This window comes from Lycorma delicatula, chromosome 1 (genome assembly GCF_047948215.1).
Source record: "Lycorma delicatula isolate Av1 chromosome 1, ASM4794821v1, whole genome shotgun sequence".
NCBI classification, from domain to species: Eukaryota; Metazoa; Arthropoda; class Insecta; order Hemiptera; family Fulgoridae; genus Lycorma; species Lycorma delicatula.
Window position 1 is genome coordinate 144,529,321 of NC_134455.1, and position 21,991 is coordinate 144,551,311.

General features: G+C 29.4%; 1 protein-coding gene across 4 annotated transcripts in view; it reads left to right on the forward strand.

The window, feature by feature from the left end:
• Positions 1-418: 418 nt before the first annotated feature.
• The window catches only part of LOC142323526 (uncharacterized), a 36,322-nt gene continuing 14,749 nt past the window's right edge, over positions 419-21,991 (forward strand). Inside the window, exons 1-4 of one of the 4 annotated variants that reach the window (XM_075363291.1) lie at positions 419-559; positions 3,104-3,278; positions 12,562-12,626; positions 21,389-21,491. In XM_075363291.1, the coding sequence (XP_075219406.1) occupies positions 488-559; positions 3,104-3,278; positions 12,562-12,626; positions 21,389-21,491 (415 nt within the window). In that variant the 5' untranslated portion in view covers positions 419-487. Of the gene's footprint in view, positions 560-626; positions 742-3,103; positions 3,279-12,561; positions 12,627-21,388; positions 21,492-21,991 lie in introns of those variants that run through there. The other 3 variants (XM_075363300.1, XM_075363314.1, XM_075363308.1) reach the window with 3 other exon arrangements.

The window sequence follows — 21,991 nt, forward strand, 5'->3', positions numbered from 1 at the left end:
ATCCTTCGGCTAATTGTTTTTTTAGTTATACGAGATACGTACAGACATCTCGCCGAAACTAGCAAAAAAATGGGTTCTGCAATGGTCAAAATGGATATTTCCGTTGAAATCTGAAAACCTAAATTTTTTTGCCGATCACAATACTTCCTTTATTTCGTACAAGAAAGTAAGAAAACACAAATTGAGTGAAATATTTTTCTGTGTTGTAATAACTTGCTATAAATTAATTACAATTTAATAAACTAGATTAATAGATGAAATCTCTTCAGATTTTTTAAAACAACTGGTTTAAATTATTCCATTAATTTCTACAGCTAAAAGTATTTTTCTGTTTTATATGCTCTTTCTAATATAGAGAGCACCGATTCTATTTTGAAAGATACTCGTTTTCGTATCAAAGGCGAATATAGTGGGCGGCTAAAACGAAGTTAATGTAATTAAAAAAGCTGAAATAGATTATATATATATATATATATATATTATTATTATGAATGAGCACGCTGTTATAAATATGAGTGATATAACTGAGCAGTTAAATATGTTTGCAGTATTTCGTCAGGTAAGCATTTTCCATTTATCGTGGTAATTTCATACTATTAACCTCTTATTTCCTAACCCTTTGCAACCAATCACATATTTTATTGTGAAATCAAGTTAAAATTTATTAAAGTAACTTTACGAATTACAATTATAGTGTATCAGTAAACCTAATCATTGGGCAGAAAGAAAACAAATTCATGAGTAAGTTAGAATTTTGTTCATCTCTATGGTATTAATAGTTTAGATAATGTGATAAACTTTGACGTAATTTTTTTATTCTGGGTTAATTAGTTAATCAGAGTTGCTGCAATTTTAAGCTTCATTTATTTAATCCATGTAGCTATTTCTGAACACCTAACTTAATATATGTTTTATTCATTTTAAAGTTTGTCTTTATGGATATGGAGTTTTCTGTTCATATTTTATTTAGGTAAGAAGTGATATGTTCCATACAGTTATTTTTTCAGAATTTCTTTCTTAATTCTTTACACAAATTAGTATATAAGGTGTAAAATTGAATCTCCAATACTTTAAATTACTTTTTAACTTGTTTGTCTATTAATCCAGATAAAAGTTTTAAAGTATATTTCTTATGCTCACAACAATTTATTGTTAGGCCAACAAATTTTTTAATCTTATAAGTGTTATTATGTTTTTATATTTGTAAAGGAGAAATGTCCAAACAAAAAAAAATATTTTTAAAAGATGAAAATCACATCCAGGGAGAAATTAACAGCTTTGAAATTAAAGATTGTAATGCTTTCGTTAATACAGATCATAATATCTTTCTAGTTACAGTTTCATCAGAACAATAGAATTTTCAGATTGCTGAAAACTAATATAGTTAAGTTAAGTTATATTAGTTAACTAATATAGTTAACTAATATAACTTAACTAATATAGTTAAGTTTATGAAATAAATTTGGGTTTTAGGATGAAAGTTATTATCTTAGAAGTGGGTAAATTAGATTATCTAATCAGTCTCAACATTCTGAATAAAATATTTATTGAGTGTAAAATGAAAATATTCTAGCAGATATAGATAGTCATAACTTGAAAATGATAAGTTCAAAGTTTGGACTTAGTTATTAATCATTTTATTTTAAAATCTCGAAAGATACATGTATTTTCTACACATCAAGATAAATTTACATTTGTGACTTATTTGTATAAATATTAACTATTATTCATCTTAGAAATAATAGGAAAGTTTAAACAGTTGGTAAAAATTTTAATTTTTTTTTTTATTGCACAGCACTTTAAAATTATTAAAAACCGTATGATTCGCCTTCAAAAAAATGGGATCCTTTTTTCTAAAGGATCTTTTATAAATAATTAGCATTAGTATATGTAGATCTACTGTTAACAACGGCATCCATCTTAAAAAGTTTAGGAAATCCTTAAATATGTTATAAGGTAGTGTTCGAGCTACATTCTATTTGTCAAATTTTGTGAATATCATTTCTTGAAAATGTTGACAAGTTTGGATGATTGATAGTTAATTTAGGTTAGTGTCATATTTTTTTTTTTTGTATGGGTTATGTTGTCAATAAGTGTTGCCATTAATATGTACTAAATGTTCTAATGCACTGAGTTTTACAATATAGTTCTAGGCTGATAAGGTGTGTTTTTTGTAAAATTTGTTTTGGATAAGTATCAGTTGTAGTTTTTTTCAATTAATTTTAAGTATATATTTGTTATCTATTTTAGACATGGTGATTTGTGGTGCATATGAACTGTATTTTGAGATATAATTTCTTGATAGATATGAGAAATGTATGATATGTTCTTATATTTCCTTTGTAAAAGAGTGTAATGTCGTCATTAACTCAGTAGTGGCAATATAACATTTTGTCTGCATATTTCTTGATTAAGAGTAAATGTTTTTGAAGTGATGTAAAAATATTTCAGCTTGGAGACTAAAAATGGATTACTAGTATTTGTTGTTTTATATAAAATAATTTTCTTCTTTTACGACTTATATTAAAGTTATGGGTATGATTTCAGGCATGTATTCTGATGGTGTGTTGTTTTTTAGTGATTCATGGAATACATTAATGATTTATAGCAGTAATGTTACTGCATAGATTTTTAATAAGAGGTTGGAAATGTAGGTGTGCGATACTTAATTTTATCAATAAGTTGAAAAATGTCTGCCAAATACATATTACAAAAAAAGTTGTGAAAGAGGCTATAAAAGCATCAGTGGAGTTTGTTTTCATTTCTGTTTTGATCAGTAATGCAGATGCAGAAAAGTATACTGAAGAGAACAAACTGTCTTTATAAATATGTATTGATAAAAATATTTTATCCTGTTCATTAATTTTTTTACTTAACTGTCTAGATATAGTAGAGTTATACATATATACAAGCATATATATTTATATATAATATAAATACATATATATATATATATTTTTAAATTTGTATATATTCATAAACTAATTTCATTTAACCTTTTTTATTTAAGTTTGTTTGTTGGCTTATTTGCTATTAAAAGGAATTAATTTCTATTGAGATTTTTTTTTAAATTTTAGACATAAATTCTTTTTTTTTATTGCAGTCATATATAGATCTGAGAAGTAAATGCAAGAAATTACAGGATTCTAACATTATGCTGAAAAATATGCTAAAACTAGCACAAGACAGTGAAAAGCAACTAGTTCTTTTACGTAATCATTCAGATGCTGTTATAATACAGCAAAACAAAGTAATTGCAGATTTAATCAGTGTGAAAGGTTTGTTTCCCCCCATTTTCTTTATCTACTTCATTTTATTATTTTTAGCACAATATCAAGAAAGATATTAGTTCTTATGAGGGCTTATTGAGTATTTTAGTATTCAGAAAATTTTCCAGTTTTCTATTTGAAGATTATTTTTCACACCATGGCCAGATTGTTTAATATTGTGAAGGTTTCATGTGATGACTCTATCATTTATTACTGATATTTATACACAACTGCCCAAAAAGGAATGTAATGTTTTTAGGGTGTATGTATGTATATTTGTTTTTTGCACCATAGCAGCTCCACAACCAAACTGATTTAGATGTATGACCCTGCGTCCGAATCTTTACATTTCCAGGAGTGTCACACGATATATAAATGTGTATATATATTATTTAGATGTATCTTTGTGTGTGTATATATATATATATTTATATGCTAGTGGAGATTTTCCGGTTGAGCACAAACTCTAATCAACTGAATTAAAGAACTGTAAATAGTGAGCCTATCACTGTGTTAGCTGGATTTGAAGTGAATGATTTAAATCAATCAAATGAATAAAATTACAAAAGTAATATAATTAAATTTACATAAAATAAAATAATATTAAATAATTTTAAAAAAAACTTCTGTTTAATAATAATAATGGGGGATTCCTATGAGGACTGTGTGTGAGGCTGATGCAAGCTAGAGGTGATGCAAGCACCTTGTGTGAAGCTAGACCAATCATCACCATCAACTGATAACAAATGGGTTGCTGTTTTGGGAGGTACAATGGGATGCTTTTATAATATCTCTGCAAAAAATTGTTCGATTTTCAAAATTCAAATGGGGTATTTGTTAGTAGGTTGAAGGCTAACTTTTGCATGCATCAGGTACACTTGATCTAACAGATAACAGTTATTTGAAAATTTTGTTATAGCTTCACAACCAATCTTCCGATTTTCAGAATTCAAATCATAGTATAATACAAAATCATGATGGAACCAAACCAGAACAAAAATTAACTGATATACTCAGAAAAATCAAGTGGCCTGCGCTACCAGTTTGAACCTGGTGAGCTCCCACAAACAGTCTTTGTAGAGTTTGATGACAGTTTGATTAGATGTAATGCTGTTACCATCAGATTAAGGATTGACTATTTGACTATTGTCAAATTTGATGCTTTAGGAGGACAGGGCAAAGGAGAACGGCGTATGCTGCCACTAATATTGTGCTGGGCTGTGGCAGTGCATAAACTACAAGGAACTACCCTAAATAGAGCTGTTGTAGATTTGAGCACACATCTTTGCCATGGGCCAGGCCTATGTATGATTGAGTCGCATGAGTCAATTGGAAAGTTTAGCCATTAGTTGTTTGGATCCCAGAAAATTGCTGTATGATCCGCACAATAAAAAGTCTTTCGAGGAATTCAACCATTTGATAAATCTATAAGTTTAGATTGGTTTACGCCAGTTAAATAAATTAATTTATATGTTTACAGTTTCCTCATTTGTCCTAGTTTGTTAAATGCATTATATCTATAAGTTTTCGTGAATTTTTTGTTGATGATCATTAAAAAGTATTAAATAATAAAACAAATATAAAAATTAAAAAACACATCTGCCAAAAATAAATAGAATTAAAAAAATAACAATAAATCTATCTTTTTTTATCTTCAGTCATCTGACTGGTTTGATGCAGCTCTCCAAGATTCCCTATCTAGTGCTAGTCATTTCATTTCGGTATATCCCCATCATTCTACATCTGTAACAATTTGTTTTACATATTCCAAACGTTGCCTGCCTGCACAATTTCTTCCTTCTACCAGTCACTCCAATATTAAAGTGACTATTCCAGGATGCCTTAATATGTGGCCTATAAGCCTGTCTTCTTTTAACTATATTTTTCCAAATACTTCTTTCTTCATCTATTTGCCGTAACACCTCTTCATTTATACTTTATCCACCCATCTAATTTTTAACATTTTCCTATAGCACCACATTTCAAAAGCTCCTAATCTTTTCTTTTCAGGTTCTCCGATCGACCAAGTTTCACTTGCATATAAAGCTTCACTCCAAACATATACTTTCAGAAAGTTTTCCTGATGTTTAAATTAATTTTTGATCCAAGCAAATTATATTTCTGACTGAAAGCATGTTTCATCTGTGCTATTCAGCATTTTATATTGCTCCTGCTTCATTCACCTTTATTCTGCTTCAGTAATTTTATTCCGAAATAACAAATTTCTTCTACCTCCATAATCTTAACTCTTCCTATTTTGATATTCAGTGGTCCATCTACATTGTTTCTATTACATTTCATTAATTTCGTTTTGTTCTTGTTTATTTTCATGTGGTAGTTCTTGCGTAGGACTACATCCATTCCATTCATTGTTTCTTCTAAATCTTTTTTACTCTCATCTAGAAATCATCTCAGCTGAGCTAGAATTACTATATCACTAGCAAAGTGTGGCATCTCTATCTTTTTTACTTTGCATTGTTATTCTGGATCTAAACAGTTCTTTAACATCATTAACTGCTAGTTTTATGTAAAGATTAAAAAGTAACAGGAATAGCGAACATCCTTGTCAGACTCCCTTTTTTATTACAGCTTCTTTCTTATGTTCTTTGATTATTAATGTTAGTAATTGTTTGAAGAACAATTGCCTAGTTGAACTAAAAAAAAAAAAAAAAAAAAAACCGAGTTATAGAAATAAAGGACTAATTATTGTTATGCAGTATTTAATTAAATAAAAGAATGGGTGACTATGAAAATATTTAAATGCAGTCAAGGGACTCTTGAATATAGAATTATTACTATTCAGAGCTCTTTAATATGGGACAGTTACTATTCAGAGCCTCCCCCCCCCCCATGACTGCATTTAAATGTTTTTGTTGAAGGACAGAATTTTCTCATCAATGTAAGATCTGGTGAGAACTTAATCATTAATCATTAGATAACCTTAAATGCCTGCTATTTCTACAACACAAAAAATGTATTTAAAAAGATTAAACCTGTCTGAAACTTGGTAGGTCATCCATTATTTTATTCAATGAAATACTGCATAACAGTGTTTAGTCCTTTACTTCCATACCTTGTTTTCTTTTTTTTTTAATTCGATTTATTGTTGTTTTTTTAGTTCAATTTATTTATTTTTAAATTTTGTTTATTTTTTGGCAGTCATGTTTTTTAATTTTTATTATTGAAATTTGAAGGTAAAAAGACTGAGGAGCAGACTTCCAGTCATTACCCTTCACCTTTTTCCATCATTTATTATTTTTTCAGGGATATACCATTGTCGTCTTCCAATCTGTTAATCTACTATATTCAAATTGATTGGCTGCTTGGCATTTCCTAATTATCTTAATCCTATCACTGACAAACCAGTAAATGCCTGTTATAAAATTTCAGTTATTTTAATTTTTTACCTTGTATTGATATTATTCAGGTAGAATAGAATAGAATGAGAAATTTTTGTTTTAAAGTGTATATTTTTGTATCTTAACAATCAATAATTTAACTATTAATAATTGTTGAAATTTAAAAAAAAATAAAACACTTTTAATGAACTACTGAAAATGCCTGATAATAAATAAAAATTTTGATAATGAACAAAAATGTTTTGATCTATTGTGTTTCCAATATTATACTTCATTCCAAAATCTATTTAACTTATACTGCATTCCAAAATCTATTTAACTTAGATTCATAATAGTTGTAATTAATGAGGGTAGTGTAAGTAGAGGCAGGCGTGTTAGATGTGATGTGGCCAGCTTCCTACAGTACTCCATCTCATTGCAGCTGTTTTAAAGCTACATCTGTTAATATAGTAGTATATGAACTGGACATATGAACAAAACAAATCTGTTCGTTAAAAAAAAGTAATAATAACAACAGTGCTACAACAGTGTTATAGAACATTAATTAAATGTTTTTAATTTATATTTCAAATACATGTGAACGCTCTAGAATTGATTAATTCTTTCCTAAAAGGCAACAATTGAATCATTGGAAAATATCAGCATTTTAAATGACAGGTTTTATATTTTACTGCACGCTTTGTAACGTTTAATTTTTCTAATATTCATATGATACACCTATTATTTCAGTTATCTTTATTTTATGTAGCTAAAATCAGTCTTGCTAATAAGACTGACTATAATCCTCCAGTAATTATAACAGTTTACAGCTGGAATAATACCTAGTTATTTACTTACAGTAAATAAATGTACTCGGTAAAATAAATTCAAAACCAGTAAAATTGGCAAAAGTAACTTGTAATAAAAATGCCATGCTTGATCAGGACTTGACCAGGGACTCCAGATGAAAGGATGAGATGCTACCACTCTGCCTCAGAGACTGGAAAATCTAGCGATTTATGCTGTATATATCAAATTCTATTATATAAAGACACAGTTTGTTTTGTTTGGAGTAACTTCAAGAGCTACTGAACCATTATGAAAAATTCCTATACTGTTTTAAAACTTACTTCTTCCAGATTGTCATAGGGGATCTATTGTTTATATTACCTCCCTTTTCACTTAATTTCTCCCATTTGGGGTACCCCTTCATAGTCATTAGATTAATATGAAAAATAAAATAAAAATTTAATGAGAGAAAATGTATCTTACATCCAGTAAACTTTGGAATCTGATTCTACAGGATCAGAAGCATACTACTATGGTTGAAAAGATTTTAAACTCCTATATCCCTCATGTACCTCTCTTGGATGTACTTCCATAAAAGATTGAAATACTGCAATAATCATAATTTTATTTTTCAGAATTCATTCTATATTCAGAAAAATTACAGCATCATGTAGGAGAAGCAAAGGTTCAGACCCCCATGGGCTGCTCCCAGCTCCTTAAATTAAAAAATGAAGTATTACAATATTCAATTAATTAATTTGTTTAAAACGTGTTATATGTTTAAAAAAATGATTAAAAATTATACAGAAGACTTTTATTAAAATCTGTAGTATCTTAAATAAGGTAAAAAATCATAAAGGAGGAATGTGTACCGGACATCTGATATTGAAACTATTTTTAACAATAAATGAAAAAATAAAAATACATAGTGGTGTTTTTGGGCTTTCTTGCCTTCTCTCCCCATTCCCATGGATCTCTATCCTCCAATCGCCCTAAATAACCAATGCTTGAGAAGTGCAATATTCAGTCTGTTATTTTTCAAAATCTGTTCTTAAAAAATTTTAAATCTTAAATTTAAATTTTAAAACTTAAAAAATTAAAAATCATAAAGAAGTGATTTAAACCTTTTTGCCGTGTGAAGAGCAAATGCTCCTTCAACCCCTAAATTAATAAAACTTGAAATACAGTGTGGCACAAGAAAATGGGAAATTTTGAAGTAACTCTCACAAAAGTAAAAAGAGATAAATTTACAAGTTTTATTGTTGAAAACAAAAAGTAAATTACTTGCCATTAAATGCCTCAATACAAAAAATTTCAATTTCTTAAAATAGTGTCCATAAGATGGCCATTCGAAGATATGCATTCCTGGTAGCGAATGCTGAGATTTTGCATGGCAACTTTAATAAAGTGAATTCAATTTCCTCTTGAATCCACTTTTTCAACTCAGCCTTTGTCATTGGGCGAGTGGTGTACACTTTACTTTTGTGGTGGCCCCATGAATGTCGCCAAACCATGAAATTGCATGGTTACCAAAGAGTTGTTGATTGGCTGCCATTGACGCTGTAGCAGTATGGGCTGTGGCTCCATTTTGCTGAAATCAAGGATTATGAAGATCAGGAAAGTTCTGAAGTTGTTCTGCTACAAAAGTTTTGAGCACATCAACATACTGTTCAGATGTTACTGTCAGGTATTCCTTCTCTCATCCTCAAAGAAGTAAGGCTCAATTACACATTGCGTTGATACGGAATACCAAACTGTAACCTTTTGGCTATGTAATGGTCGTTCATGCAATTGATGAGGGTTTTCAGCTACCCAATATCTACAATATCTGCTACCCAATATCTGCTTGTTTACATACATGCTGATACAGACATGAGCCTCATCTGACATGAAAAGGTTGTCAACAAAATTGGGGTCGTCATTAATTTTTTCAGTCATTTTATTACAGAATTGTTGTCGCACCATGTAGTCTGATGGTTTCAGTTCCTGTAGAACTTGAATTTTGTTAGGGTGAAACTTCAAATCGCTGTGGAGTATTTGGGGGACAGTTGTTTGTGGTTTAGGTTCAATGCTGCTAAGTGTTTCCTTGCCGATTGTCGTGGGCTCCTTCCAATTGAGGCATGCACTACTTTAATGTTTTCTGGGTTCATCGAGTTCATTGACCTCCTGGTGGTTTCTTTTTTAGAACTGAATTCGTCTCAAAATTCTCAGCCCATGTCTTGATGCCGTGGCAAGAAAGAACGCAACCATGAGATCCTAAATTGTAATGATGTTAGAATTCCCTTTGAGCAGCATTCACACTTTCACCATTCTTGTAAAATGCCTTCAGAATAAATCCATGTTGTGTTCTGATCCACTGGTCTATGATTACTAAATGATAGGTAGTTGTGCACAGATGGATGCCACTCCTACCTTTCTACCAGCTCCTCAGGGCTGCCACTACTACTTTCAAAATTTCCAATTTTCCTGTGCTACTCTGTATAATGTACAAAAATACATATTGTAACCTTTATTTTTCAAAATGTATTTTATGGGAAAAAAAATTAAAAATCATATAAGATAAGAAGAGAGCCTTTTTGTCCTACAAAGGTCTGTACCCTCTAGAATCTTGGTTAACAATATAGAAATATCAGATAAGTTTTTGTTTTCAAAATTTGTTTTACTTTCAGAAAAAATGAAAAAATAAATGTTTTCAAAGAGCCAATGTTCTTTGAAATCAGAGATGTTTTTTGCCTTGTAGTCTTCTCAGTTAATAAAAATTTTAATTTTTGGTATTCGTACTTTTCAAGATTGTTTTAACTTCAGAAAAAAACAAAAAGAAGATATTAGGTCTTCTTCCCCTCCAGATTACTTTGTCTCCTAACCCTTAGAATTAAAAAAGCTTGGATTTGGTAATTAATTATGTTTCAAAATTTATCTACCTTCAGAAAAAATTAAAACTAAATAGAAGAAGCTCATAGTTTCTTACTCTGTAATTATCCTTAGCCTCTTCAATTATTAAAATTGAAATATCATGATACAGAACCACCTTTATCAAAATATATTTTACCTTAAAAAGAAATTAAAAAATCATCGTGTTCAAGAGATTCTGACCCCTTCTAATACCTCAAAAAAAGAAGAAGTTAAATTTTGTGATATTCAAATCATTCTTTTTCAAACATGTTCTATCTTAAACAAACAATAACAAAAATCATAGGAGCAGAAGAGGTTTATTTTCCTCCAAAGGGCTCATGTCCTCTATTTTCCTCAAATAACAAAGATCTGTCAGTTTAGTTAAACAAAATTATGAAATGCTCAAAAAAGAGTCTTGGATTTTGAACTGAATATTGATTTAGTGTTAAACACATAAATATGGATTTTAACTAAAATAGAAATACATAATGTAATGTCGTAAATTCAAGAGTATAAAATTTATAAAATGAACATATTAATTGATTTCAGTGTTATTTTCTGCCCTTCCAAGCATTGGCACTCTAACATCTTTTCTTTTTTTTCTAATAGAGCATTCAGCATTAAGATAACTGGACCACCTTTCAGTATACTCAGTACCTTAGTGCTCAGTCCATTAGAACAAAAAGTGGACTCTCTCTATACATCTGCCACCTCTTCTGAAGACTTCCAGTACATAATGTTACTGCATTTTGCCGCGAAATATCCCATTTCGTGGCACTTGAAGCAACACAGCTCTTCCTTCCTAAGTGCAACTCTGCATAACATCCAGCCAACTCTAATTCTACGTTGCTTAGCAAGATTCGCTGCAGCCATTAAGAGTAGTGCCACTGTGGCATTCCTCATATCACCAAATGAAGGTCTGATCGAAGTGACCTTCAGCTCAAGATGACTGTCACCATCCCAATAGCTTTGACTATTTCACATTATGTCACATCAATTTCCATATCCTTGAGGTGGACATGAGCCAGTCTAACACAAGATCCACTGCTCACAATCACTACAGCCATCTTTTTCTTGAGGTCTGCTGAACCAACTCTACGCTTTTTACCTAAGCCTTGACCCTTATGTGAACAGAATCATTTGTGCCTTTATTAATAGAGAGGATATCTCCAATGTCCTCCATGACACCCTCCTTCAGCTGCTTTAATAAGTCTGCATATGATTTGCCCTCCTCTTTAACAATGGTCGTACTAGTGGCACTGATCTGCTGTCCCTTGCTAAGCAACTTATCCCCTGCTAATATGTCAATATAGATTGTCGTCTACATCTTTGCTCTTCTGCAACAGCACTAGGAATCTGCCAATGCACATTCCTAAATGGTTCAAAGTTACACCACAGCTCATTTGTACACCCAAATTAATTACTTTTTTAAAATCTCTGAAAAATGTGCTCCAGCACAATTTTCTTGCCTTCATCTGAGTTAACAATAGTCATGTAAACCTGACCTGCATCATAATCTTTGCACTCACTGAGGGATAACTTAAGCATTTGGTTTGTCGACAACAACCTGGCCCATACGCAGCTTGCCCCTCCTTAGAAAGCCTGTAACTGAGTGCGCCCTATCGAGCAAATTCCTTTTATATTCAGTTTTTGTGTCTTCATCTAGATCAAAAAAGAGAATTGAATCAACTCCTTTAGCATTGAAGATAAAGTCCTGTACCACCTCTGTACTCTAAAATGTCTCAGCAGGCAATCTTTTCGCTACGAGGCCAGGTATATCCTCCTCGAGTACACCATCTTCAATTTTTTCAATAATTGCACGTTCTTTGACCTTATGAGTCTGCATGTGGAATCGACTTTGGCACCTACTCTAACTTCTGTAGTTGTTCACTGTAGAATGAAGGTACTCCGGAACATGTCAAGTACGGATGTGATAATATTAGAAAGGGCAGAAAATAACACCCAAATCAATTATGATAATTCTAGCAGAAATATTAAATATTACGAAAATTTCAACTTTGTAAACTAAAGAAAAACTCAAATTACTTGTAAAGTGTCCGTGTAATGAATGAGTTGCCCTATTAATGCATAATGGATATCATCTATAACCCACATATTTTATATTATATCACCAGTGAAGAAGTTGCAAAGTAGCTTTAAAGAACTGTGAATATATTGTAAAAATAGGAAAAACAAATCTTTAATTTTTTTTAATATGTTTTGCATAGTTGTAATGTACATCACTGTATTTTTAAAACATTTCATCATTCCAGAACATAACATGAGGCTGAAAGAAGAGTTAAACAAAAATAAAGAAATGTTAGAAAATGTCTACAAGGTAAATAAAGAAGCTTTTATTAAAACATCATATTTTTATCTGTGTCAAAACTGTACCGTGTATAATTTATCATAAGTCAAACAACCACTGAGTTATAAAACATTAATATTTTCAAAATTTTCCTATTTTATGTCAATTTTATTAATTATTTCTATGTCAGCTGGGTAATTTATTGCTCATGAACTGTTTGATTTTTAAATTGTGTTCTCAAATGATTAACTAGAATTAAAAAAAATATTAAAAAGGCATGCCAGTGATTAAAAAGTGCAACATAAATAAGTAAAAAGTATTATTTTATCATATTTATTATATATGGAATGAAAATATTTACCACTGTTTTAGAGTAGCATCTTATAGATGGTCACCATTTTATTTCATACTAACCAATCTTGTGCATGGGTTACCCTACCACATTTTGCAATATAACTACATGAATTTGAGCCACTTCATAGATCCCTTCCTTAAAGTCCTGGAGCTTGTATTAGTGATATTTGGAAAACATGTGATTTCAGATATTCTAGAAGGAAAAAAAATCACATTCAGTAAAATCACTTTAAGATTTGGTGATCTTATAGGCTATAGACATTCCAGTTCTTTCAAGATGACTTAATTAGCCCTTAAAATGTGACCTGATTGCACCAACTTATAATGTAATAAACTTATGTGTTTTAATTGATAGGATGACAGGTTACAGTTGATTCAGAAAAAATTTTTTAATTTAGTGTTGTGAATTTACAATTCCAACATGGAGTTGGAATTGTAGGCATATGTAGCAATAGGCATGGAGCCTATTGTCTTCCTCAAAGAAATATGACCCTATAATTCTAAATGATCTGACACTCTAGAGCATTTTTCTCAAAGTGGGTGGTAATACCCCCTTTGATATTTTCTGTGCTATATTTTCTGATAGCATTTCCATTGTCGTATCTGTCTGTACATGGATTTAGTACTGTAGCAACGTTGCTAACCAAAAAGAGAAATCAGCTGCATGTTACCGAGCACAGCAACTTGTGGCTGTTAAGTAAATTCTAGCCTGATATTAACAAATTTGTTAAAGCATATCTGATTCATCCTTCACATTAATGTAAGTGTAATTTTTCAATTGAAAGCTTTGTTTTAATTATTGTATTGTTACATTGAATATGTTATCACTATTGTTGTTATATAACTATATTAATACAATTGTAATTTTTTTTGAAAACAATTTAAATTTAATAAAAATGCTTCAAAATATGATTAAATATGTGTTTTAATTGCTCTCATTTGAAATGTAAGTTTACACTCAGAAATAGGAGGTGCCATGTTTAAAAACGATAACTGCAATTGCTGTTGTTAAGAGCGCATCTTAAAAACAGCAATTGCAATTATTATTTTTAGGGGGCACTAAACAATTTTTGATTCTCAATGTGGGTGGTGGGCGAAAAAGTTTAAAAATCAATGCTCTAGAGTGTCACTTTGACACTATGGATTGGCTTTCTTGTAATCTTTAAAGATTTTACCTTGATGTTAGCAAGAGTTTTGCTTACAGATGAAACCCAAAGCTGGAAATGAGACTATCAAAAGAACATTTAAAAGGCCTGTATTAATAATTTTCACCTCCGATAACCAATGATAGAAAGTAATGTGTTTTGTATAACTGATATCATTCAGTGCATGCAGAATCTGAAGTTTCTTATAGATGATACTGGAAATGGTGTAAAATCCTCCTTAGACTGTGATAAAAAATATTTAGTAATACTGTGTGCTGCTGTGCTGACCTGGTAGGACTTTGTTGTAGGGCAGATTCCACTCTTGTAAAGTTTTTTAGTACAATTAGAAAATTGTAAACATCTTTTCTTTGAATTGCTGAGAGTAGTGCTTTTCCAGTCATAAATGAATACTTAAAAAAGAATTAATTTATTTCTTGCTTTAAACAGAAGTCTTCTCAGATAGGTAATCAATCAATAAATCAAATCAATTTTTAAATTCTGAATTTTTCTACGTGGAGTTCATATTTTTTTAGAGTTTCAACTACAGAATCTGTTTGTAATCAATATTTATATCATTTGAGAAAATAGATAAGGTAGATTATATTACATAAAATTTATCCAGCTTTTACACCAAAAAAGTTTCTTCTTTATTATTTCTAATGAAAAAATATAATTGCATATCTGTCATCTAGCAGAACTAAAAATTCTTTATATATAATAATTTCCAAATAAAGAATATATTTAGACAATTTTTTCAATAGTCAAAACAGTTTTCAGAAATAATGTTACACTACCTCTATTGCATCATTAGTATTACTGTCCCACCTTTGTCTCAAATTGGCCTCCATGGCCCATCAGTCTAAAGTGCTGATTCAACATTAAAAAGGGAATGGGATGTAAACCACATTATTTGTAACTATTGGACTACCTCTGTCCTTTCATTGTTAAACTACTGAACTTTAGCCATTTTCCCCTGTTAAAGAATATTATAATTTTAGAGTTACTCAAATTGACCAAAACATTTCATATAACATAATACTTTTCAAATACATAAATTATTTTTTGCTGTGACAACCTGCCAAATGCCAAAATCAAGTCATCTACGTACAATAATAATTTTATTTTGATTCGGTACTACTTATATTAATACCTTCTTCAATATACTTATCTGTGTTATTAATAAACAATGTAGATAATATTGTACTCAACAAACAGCCTTTTTTGAATCAGGAACATGTGTCAATATATCCGGCTATCCTTTACAATTCTATGCTTCTGCACTTGTACTATTATACAGATATTTAAACCATTTTTGGTGATGAACTCAGTGTATGCAGTTTATAAAATAACACATGTCTGACAACTGAGTCAAAGGCAGCAGGTAGATCTGTAAAAACTAATACACTTTTTGATAGTTTGTACTAAGTTTGATCTTTACAAACTTATATTTACCCACATTAACACTGATCATATTGGTAAATTTATTGTCAGTAATGGAATAAGATGTTCTTAAATTAACCTGATATTCCTTTAACAAATTTCTGTTTTCAACCCATCTTACTAGTCTATCTAAGAATACTCCAGTGAATATTTTGCTAATGGTTAAATATTTTTGAAATTGATTCCTTTGGAGTTGGAAACCACTTACATACCCTTTTTTTTTAAATAAGAATATAACAATCTTTTATAATTTTCTGGAATATTTCCATTCTCATATATCTGATTAAAAACTAGTGCAGTTTTCCAGAAAACATTCAGTATATTTTTTTTTTTTTGTAGAAATCAAGCACTATTCTGTCTTCTTCTGGCACTTTGCTTTCTTTTATATTCTGACTTCCAAATCAGCTGATTTGGGAAGACACGTTCACCACTTGACCAACCCAGTGGGTTTATTTTTCAAAACTGTTATTTTGTAAGCTACAATTTTAATACTACCAGATTCCATGAAATTATATTGTTGAGAACCTGGTTGAAGATGATTTGGTTCTGATGCATTTCAGACAAAAAAAAACAAAAAAAAAACAGTTATATTTAAAAGATTGACATCTTGTTTGTTAGTCTTTTTCTATTTTTGACTGATTATCCTGCACTTCTCTCCAGATTAATTTCTGAAGTAGGCCTACATTTCACATTCCCTTCCAACTCTTTTTCCCTTTCTTCCTGGTCGTTTCATCTTTCTGTTCTTGCAACTTCCTCATACTTAAAAATACTGCCTATCCACAGCAATCCAAGCTCTTAAACCTCTTGCAAGTTTTTACCAGTTTAGAGAAAATGTAAAAGTTTCTTTTGTCAATTATGAAATTGATTTCTCTCAATTTTGCAATCCGCGAATTGCGAATGATTGCAAACTGTGAATTTAAATCTTCAAATTTATCAATATTAACAGACCACTTCCAAAACAATATTTTTAAAAGATTGAATTTTGCCAAGAGAGCTATCACAGCTGGTTGAAATAGGAAGCTCCCAAATAAGATAGGTTGCAATCAGTTTAGTAAAAGATGTGGGAAAAAAATTTTATTTTTTGTAATTATTTCGAAAAATGACGTGCATTCAGAAGTCAATAATATTGGCAAATGCTGTTAATCACAATAAACAAGAAAAATTGTTGCTTTAGGTCGCTTACATTTTAAAATTTTACCATGTTTTTGTTGTAATGATGTTTTTTTTTTACTTCATCTTTCCAAATAATTACCCTAATCATTATTTTTGGACTAAATAATTAGTTATTGTGTACAATTATCAACTCAGCTAATTTAATATTTAAGGTTAATTAAATTGACCTTAATAAATTTGCCTTAAAAGCCTCTGCTGATCTCTGTGGCAGAGTAGTAGTATCTTTTCCTTACACCTGGAGGTTCTGGGTTCAAATCCTGATCAGGCACATCATTTTTCATTTCCTATAAATTTCCATTTTCATATACCCACATACAAGCTTCTTTGTAAGTTTCTATGGTGAATTTATCATCAGTCAAAAAATAAAAAAAATTAGACAAGGTAGCCAGCATTAAGGAATGTTTGTTGATATCATATAAAGTTCAGAAACTCGTTTAATTTTGTCTTTGTAATTTAATTGCTTTAACATTTCATTACAGTCTATCAATAAATAACTGAAATCAGTCAAAAGAGTTTCAATGAATTATATTTAAGAATAATTATAAGCATTAGATATTGATTATACAAAAAAGAAAACTTGTAACATGAGAGTATCGATACAAATTCAATACATTACCCTTGCCACTACATAAATATGTAATTTTAATGAAAAATATTTATATAAGTCAAAAACTACCATAAAACAACACTTTTTTTGTATATTTACTATCAAACAGCATATGCCGCCAAGATGATTGACTTTTGAATGCATCATCTTTGTAAATAATTAGCTTATTTTTAAATTTCACAAAGTGAGAGACATTGCTTTATTAACATGAAATTTTATTGTGCACAAGTTCCTTGCTTTATCTTATTTTAATGATATAAACTATTTAATACTACTAGTTTGATTAGCATGATTGAGAGAAAAAAATGTTTAAATAATTATACATATGCATGTGCATGTATACATGAACAGTGCTAATGTCTCGGCCTTTCATTTGGGGGTCCCAGATTTGAATCCCCATTAGGCATGACATTTTTCATATGCTACAAAATTCCATTTCCAAATCCCATTTTCAAGCTTCAAAGCTTTTGTGTGAATTAATGAATTAATTCTCATGAAAAAGAATAAAATTACCTAAACGGCAAGTTGTTAGTGGAATAAACATTACAGATAAGCTTCCAGAAAAGTAAACTTTATAATATGCTATATTGCTCTTTCACTTAACCTTAACTAAAACTCCCTTTCTTACATTAATACAATACTAACTATATTATGTAATGCAATACCAATTTACGTATGAAAATCAAAACAATTATCTAAAAAAATAATCAATCTAGGATAATTAAATATGAATATGCCCAGTGATACTTCTCCCTTTTTTTAGCACCCACTTTGTCATTGAAATCTTGCAAAACATTACCGGAAAATGATAAAAATGTAGGACACTGTGTAATTAATGCATAACATATATTTGTTATGTTATATATAATTAAATCTTGAGATAACTACCCAATTTACCAATTAGTAACTAGTAGTATAATTTTTTTTTGTGGGATTTTTAAGAGAAATACACAGGAAGGCTGTTACTCTAAAAAGCAATAAAGACAGCATTTATAGAAATGAATGTCCAATTTGCTTGAATCTCTTATTACAAAAATATCTGACAAAAAGTGCATACTAAAAATGCATACAACAATTTTTTTTAATATTTGTGATAATGCAATATGCAGACAGCTATAAACGATTATAATCCCCATGAAACAAAACAATTAAATGAAAGTTGGTACAAAAATCAAGTACTCAAAATTTTCTTAAGAGAGTAAGTGATTGCAAATATAAAGTTGTTAATGAATTATAAATCAGATATTGAACTATATTTGCAATAATAATAATAATGTGTATCTGTTTCTATACATTTCTAAAGTTCAAAAAAGTCCTTTTTCTGTTATCTTAAAAAAGACTATTGGACAGATTTGATTTTGCTTTCACATATAGAACATTCTGTGCAAAGCATTGATGTGGTTTTCAATAGAGCATGCTGAAGGAAATTTTAGGTGAACGAAAATAGAAAACCAGTTTAACCATTTTAGATATTGAAATATGACTTTATCAATTCCCTGACCCAGAAAATTTGACAAAATCTGTCAAAACATAAATTTTGTAAACTATCAAATGTTAAAAAAAAGCTGTTATGATGTGATAGTGTAATATGTATTCAAAGCCAAGGCTAACATGCAAGAAAAGACTGAACTGTACAAGAGCAGACATTAAATCAGTCTTAATTTAGCTGACTCATTTAATCGGTCTACTGCACTTCATGTGTTCATTGTGAAACTATTTTTTCATTGTCTGTTTTTTTCCTTCCAATTAATTTTTCTAATACGTGTTCTCATCAGTAACGATACCTGTTAACTTTGAGAAGTATTGGAAAGAAAAAATATACGTCAAAACATTTTGCTGTGATTTTTAGTAACAGGAAAAAGTAACTTTGGTCCTGGGGGAAACAGCTAATATACAAGTATATGGATGTTTCAAAGCAATTGTAAAACTCAAGTGGGTATGTAAAGGGATTTAATAGATTTAAATACCAAACCTTTTAAAAAGTTCATTTATTTCAATCACTTAATTAGACCATTGTCAAATGTGTACGCTAGTTAAAATTTTATAAAAGGTGCTCCAAAATGATTGTGTATAAAGTAAAAAAATATTGTTGAACCATTACACAACAATTATCACCAGATGAATAGAAAAATTCCTGGGTTAACCTGGCAAACAAATGATAAACAAGTAACCTTCACAACAACTCTCACAGAGATTATTTCCATGTTAAAGTGGTGTTTTATGTGTTGTAGCTTATTGTCAAATATCCGCTACTTACTTTACCAAAATGCCTTCAATTATTGTTTCATGGAACACACGTAATCAGAATGGATGAAATTTTGCTTGATAGATATATTGCCTCATTTCATGAAATTCCTACATAGGTAGGAACCCACCATTAATTGAAACATAAACTGTGATTGCCACAAACAGAATAGGTGTAAGTTTGTCAAAATTTGATGTGTATTGTAAATATGTTTGATAGTGGTTAAAATGCACTGAAATCAGACCACACCAGATTATGGTATTTCCATCAATAATGTGATGTAAGAAGTAGTAAGTAAGAAAACGTAAATGAAATATTTGAATAGTTTTCAGTTGTATGTGATGAATTTTTAATGCTTACTGTGAAATGGGAAACGTTTATTTGTTATATTGGTCATGTAAAAGCTTTCTACTAGCTCAGAAAGGATAAACTGCTTCAAATTCAAATAATTTGTTATTTAACAATTAAATTTTTAGATTTCAAAATGTATAACTTAAATAAGTATTAAGTATATATAACTTAATAGAATGCTAAACATGAAAAATTATATTTAATCAATCCACTTATGAGACTCCTGATTTCTGATAATACTGTTATCATCTAAATTGTAACATAGTTCCCTGAAAATTTACTGATAATCAAATATGCTGATTAATTTAAGTTTGTTGTATTCTTCTATGAAATTGGGATTAATAAATTAATGATTTTGTCATTCATTTTTTATTATAATATTGATTTTAAAAACTCTATTTGAAGTAATAAAAATATTTTACTGTAGTATTTCAGCACTAATTTTTGAGTTGTAGATCTACAAACTTTATTGTTTTATTCATGATATATTTATAAAAAAAGTGAAATTCCTTCAAAAGGTAAAAACAAACCTGAAATTAATTTGTCATTCACAGATGGTAAAAGAGATATTTATGTAATTTGGAAAATTAATAATTTTTTTTTTTTTTTTTCAATAATTAACACTAAGTTTAGAGAAATTCTACATTTAAATAAATAATGAATGTGTATTTTTATTTCAATTAGACTAGGTAGTACATGAGAAAAATAGTTTAATGAGAAGAAAACTAACTTGAAAACTGTATTTTTTTCTGAATCTCAACATTATAAGCAGATTTGACAAAAATTGAATAAAATTTTTGAAGGTTTAGATTCTTTTATTTTTCCTTTTTAAATTCAGATTTATACATGTTGAATGACTCCATTCATAATAAAAATTAAGCGTATGCATACAGAAAAATTTAAATTTGATAGATTATTTAATCTGGAGAAAAATGTCTGTCTTGTGGACACAAACTGCTGAAATAATAGCATTACAGCAGTTATTTTTTATTCTCAGTAAGAATTTTATGTTTTTGCATTTTCCCCCTTATAAAACTGCACAGTTAGAAGATCCTACCTTAACACAATTTATTTATCTCTGTATTTACTACAAACAAACCAAATGTAACTTTTTCAAATCAACACATGAAGCAATACAATCTAGTTACAGTGTAAAAGCTGATATTGTCCTATATCATATATCATATACATTAAATTATATTTTAAATTCAATATTGGTTCTTTTAGATAAGTAGTAAAAAAATTGTCATTTAATTAACATTTCAATTTTTCCAGTTTCTAAGAACATAGGAAAATAGTTGTTAAAACATACAGGAAATCAGTGCACTTGATTAAAAAAATATGGTGTATACCTTACTGTGATCTGAAGACATAGTTTAATAATCAATTTGTTAAATAGTTTTTAGAATTATATAATTATTTTTTTAGTGGATATTTTTACTGACGCTAAGTAATTTTTGTGCTTTTTTGTTGTAAGGAAACTGAAGAATTAAGTCGGAAAGCAGCTGAAGAATTACAGCACACACAACGTACTCATGAGGAAGATATAGCAAAATTACTGGAGCAGTACATGAATCAAGGTAATTTCATTTTAAGGAAATAGCACTTTGAAGCTTATATAATGCACTGAAATGACTGTTTATAGTTATTCTGTATTGAGCAAATTGTAATCACTTTGGAAGAATGTGATTTTGTCATCTTGTACATTGTGTATTGTCTGATTTGTCAAAATTCATAATTCCAAACTTCCTGCTTAAGACAGCAGATTTTGATTATGTTTGGAATATTATATAGATATTTTGTAAATATTATATCACCAATAGTAATTGTATAAAAATGATTCTAAACAAAAAATCACAATGAAATACATTAACCAAGATATTAGAAAAAACTAATTTCAGAATTCAACTCAGTTACTTATCATAAAGAAATTTTAATCATATAAGTGTAATTTTTCTTATTAATCATAACAAGAAACATATTAGATTTATTTTCATATTTATTTACTAGAACAAGACTTTTATAAATTTCAATTTCCGTTGTCCTACAAACATGAATCATAGTTACAATATGAAGATGA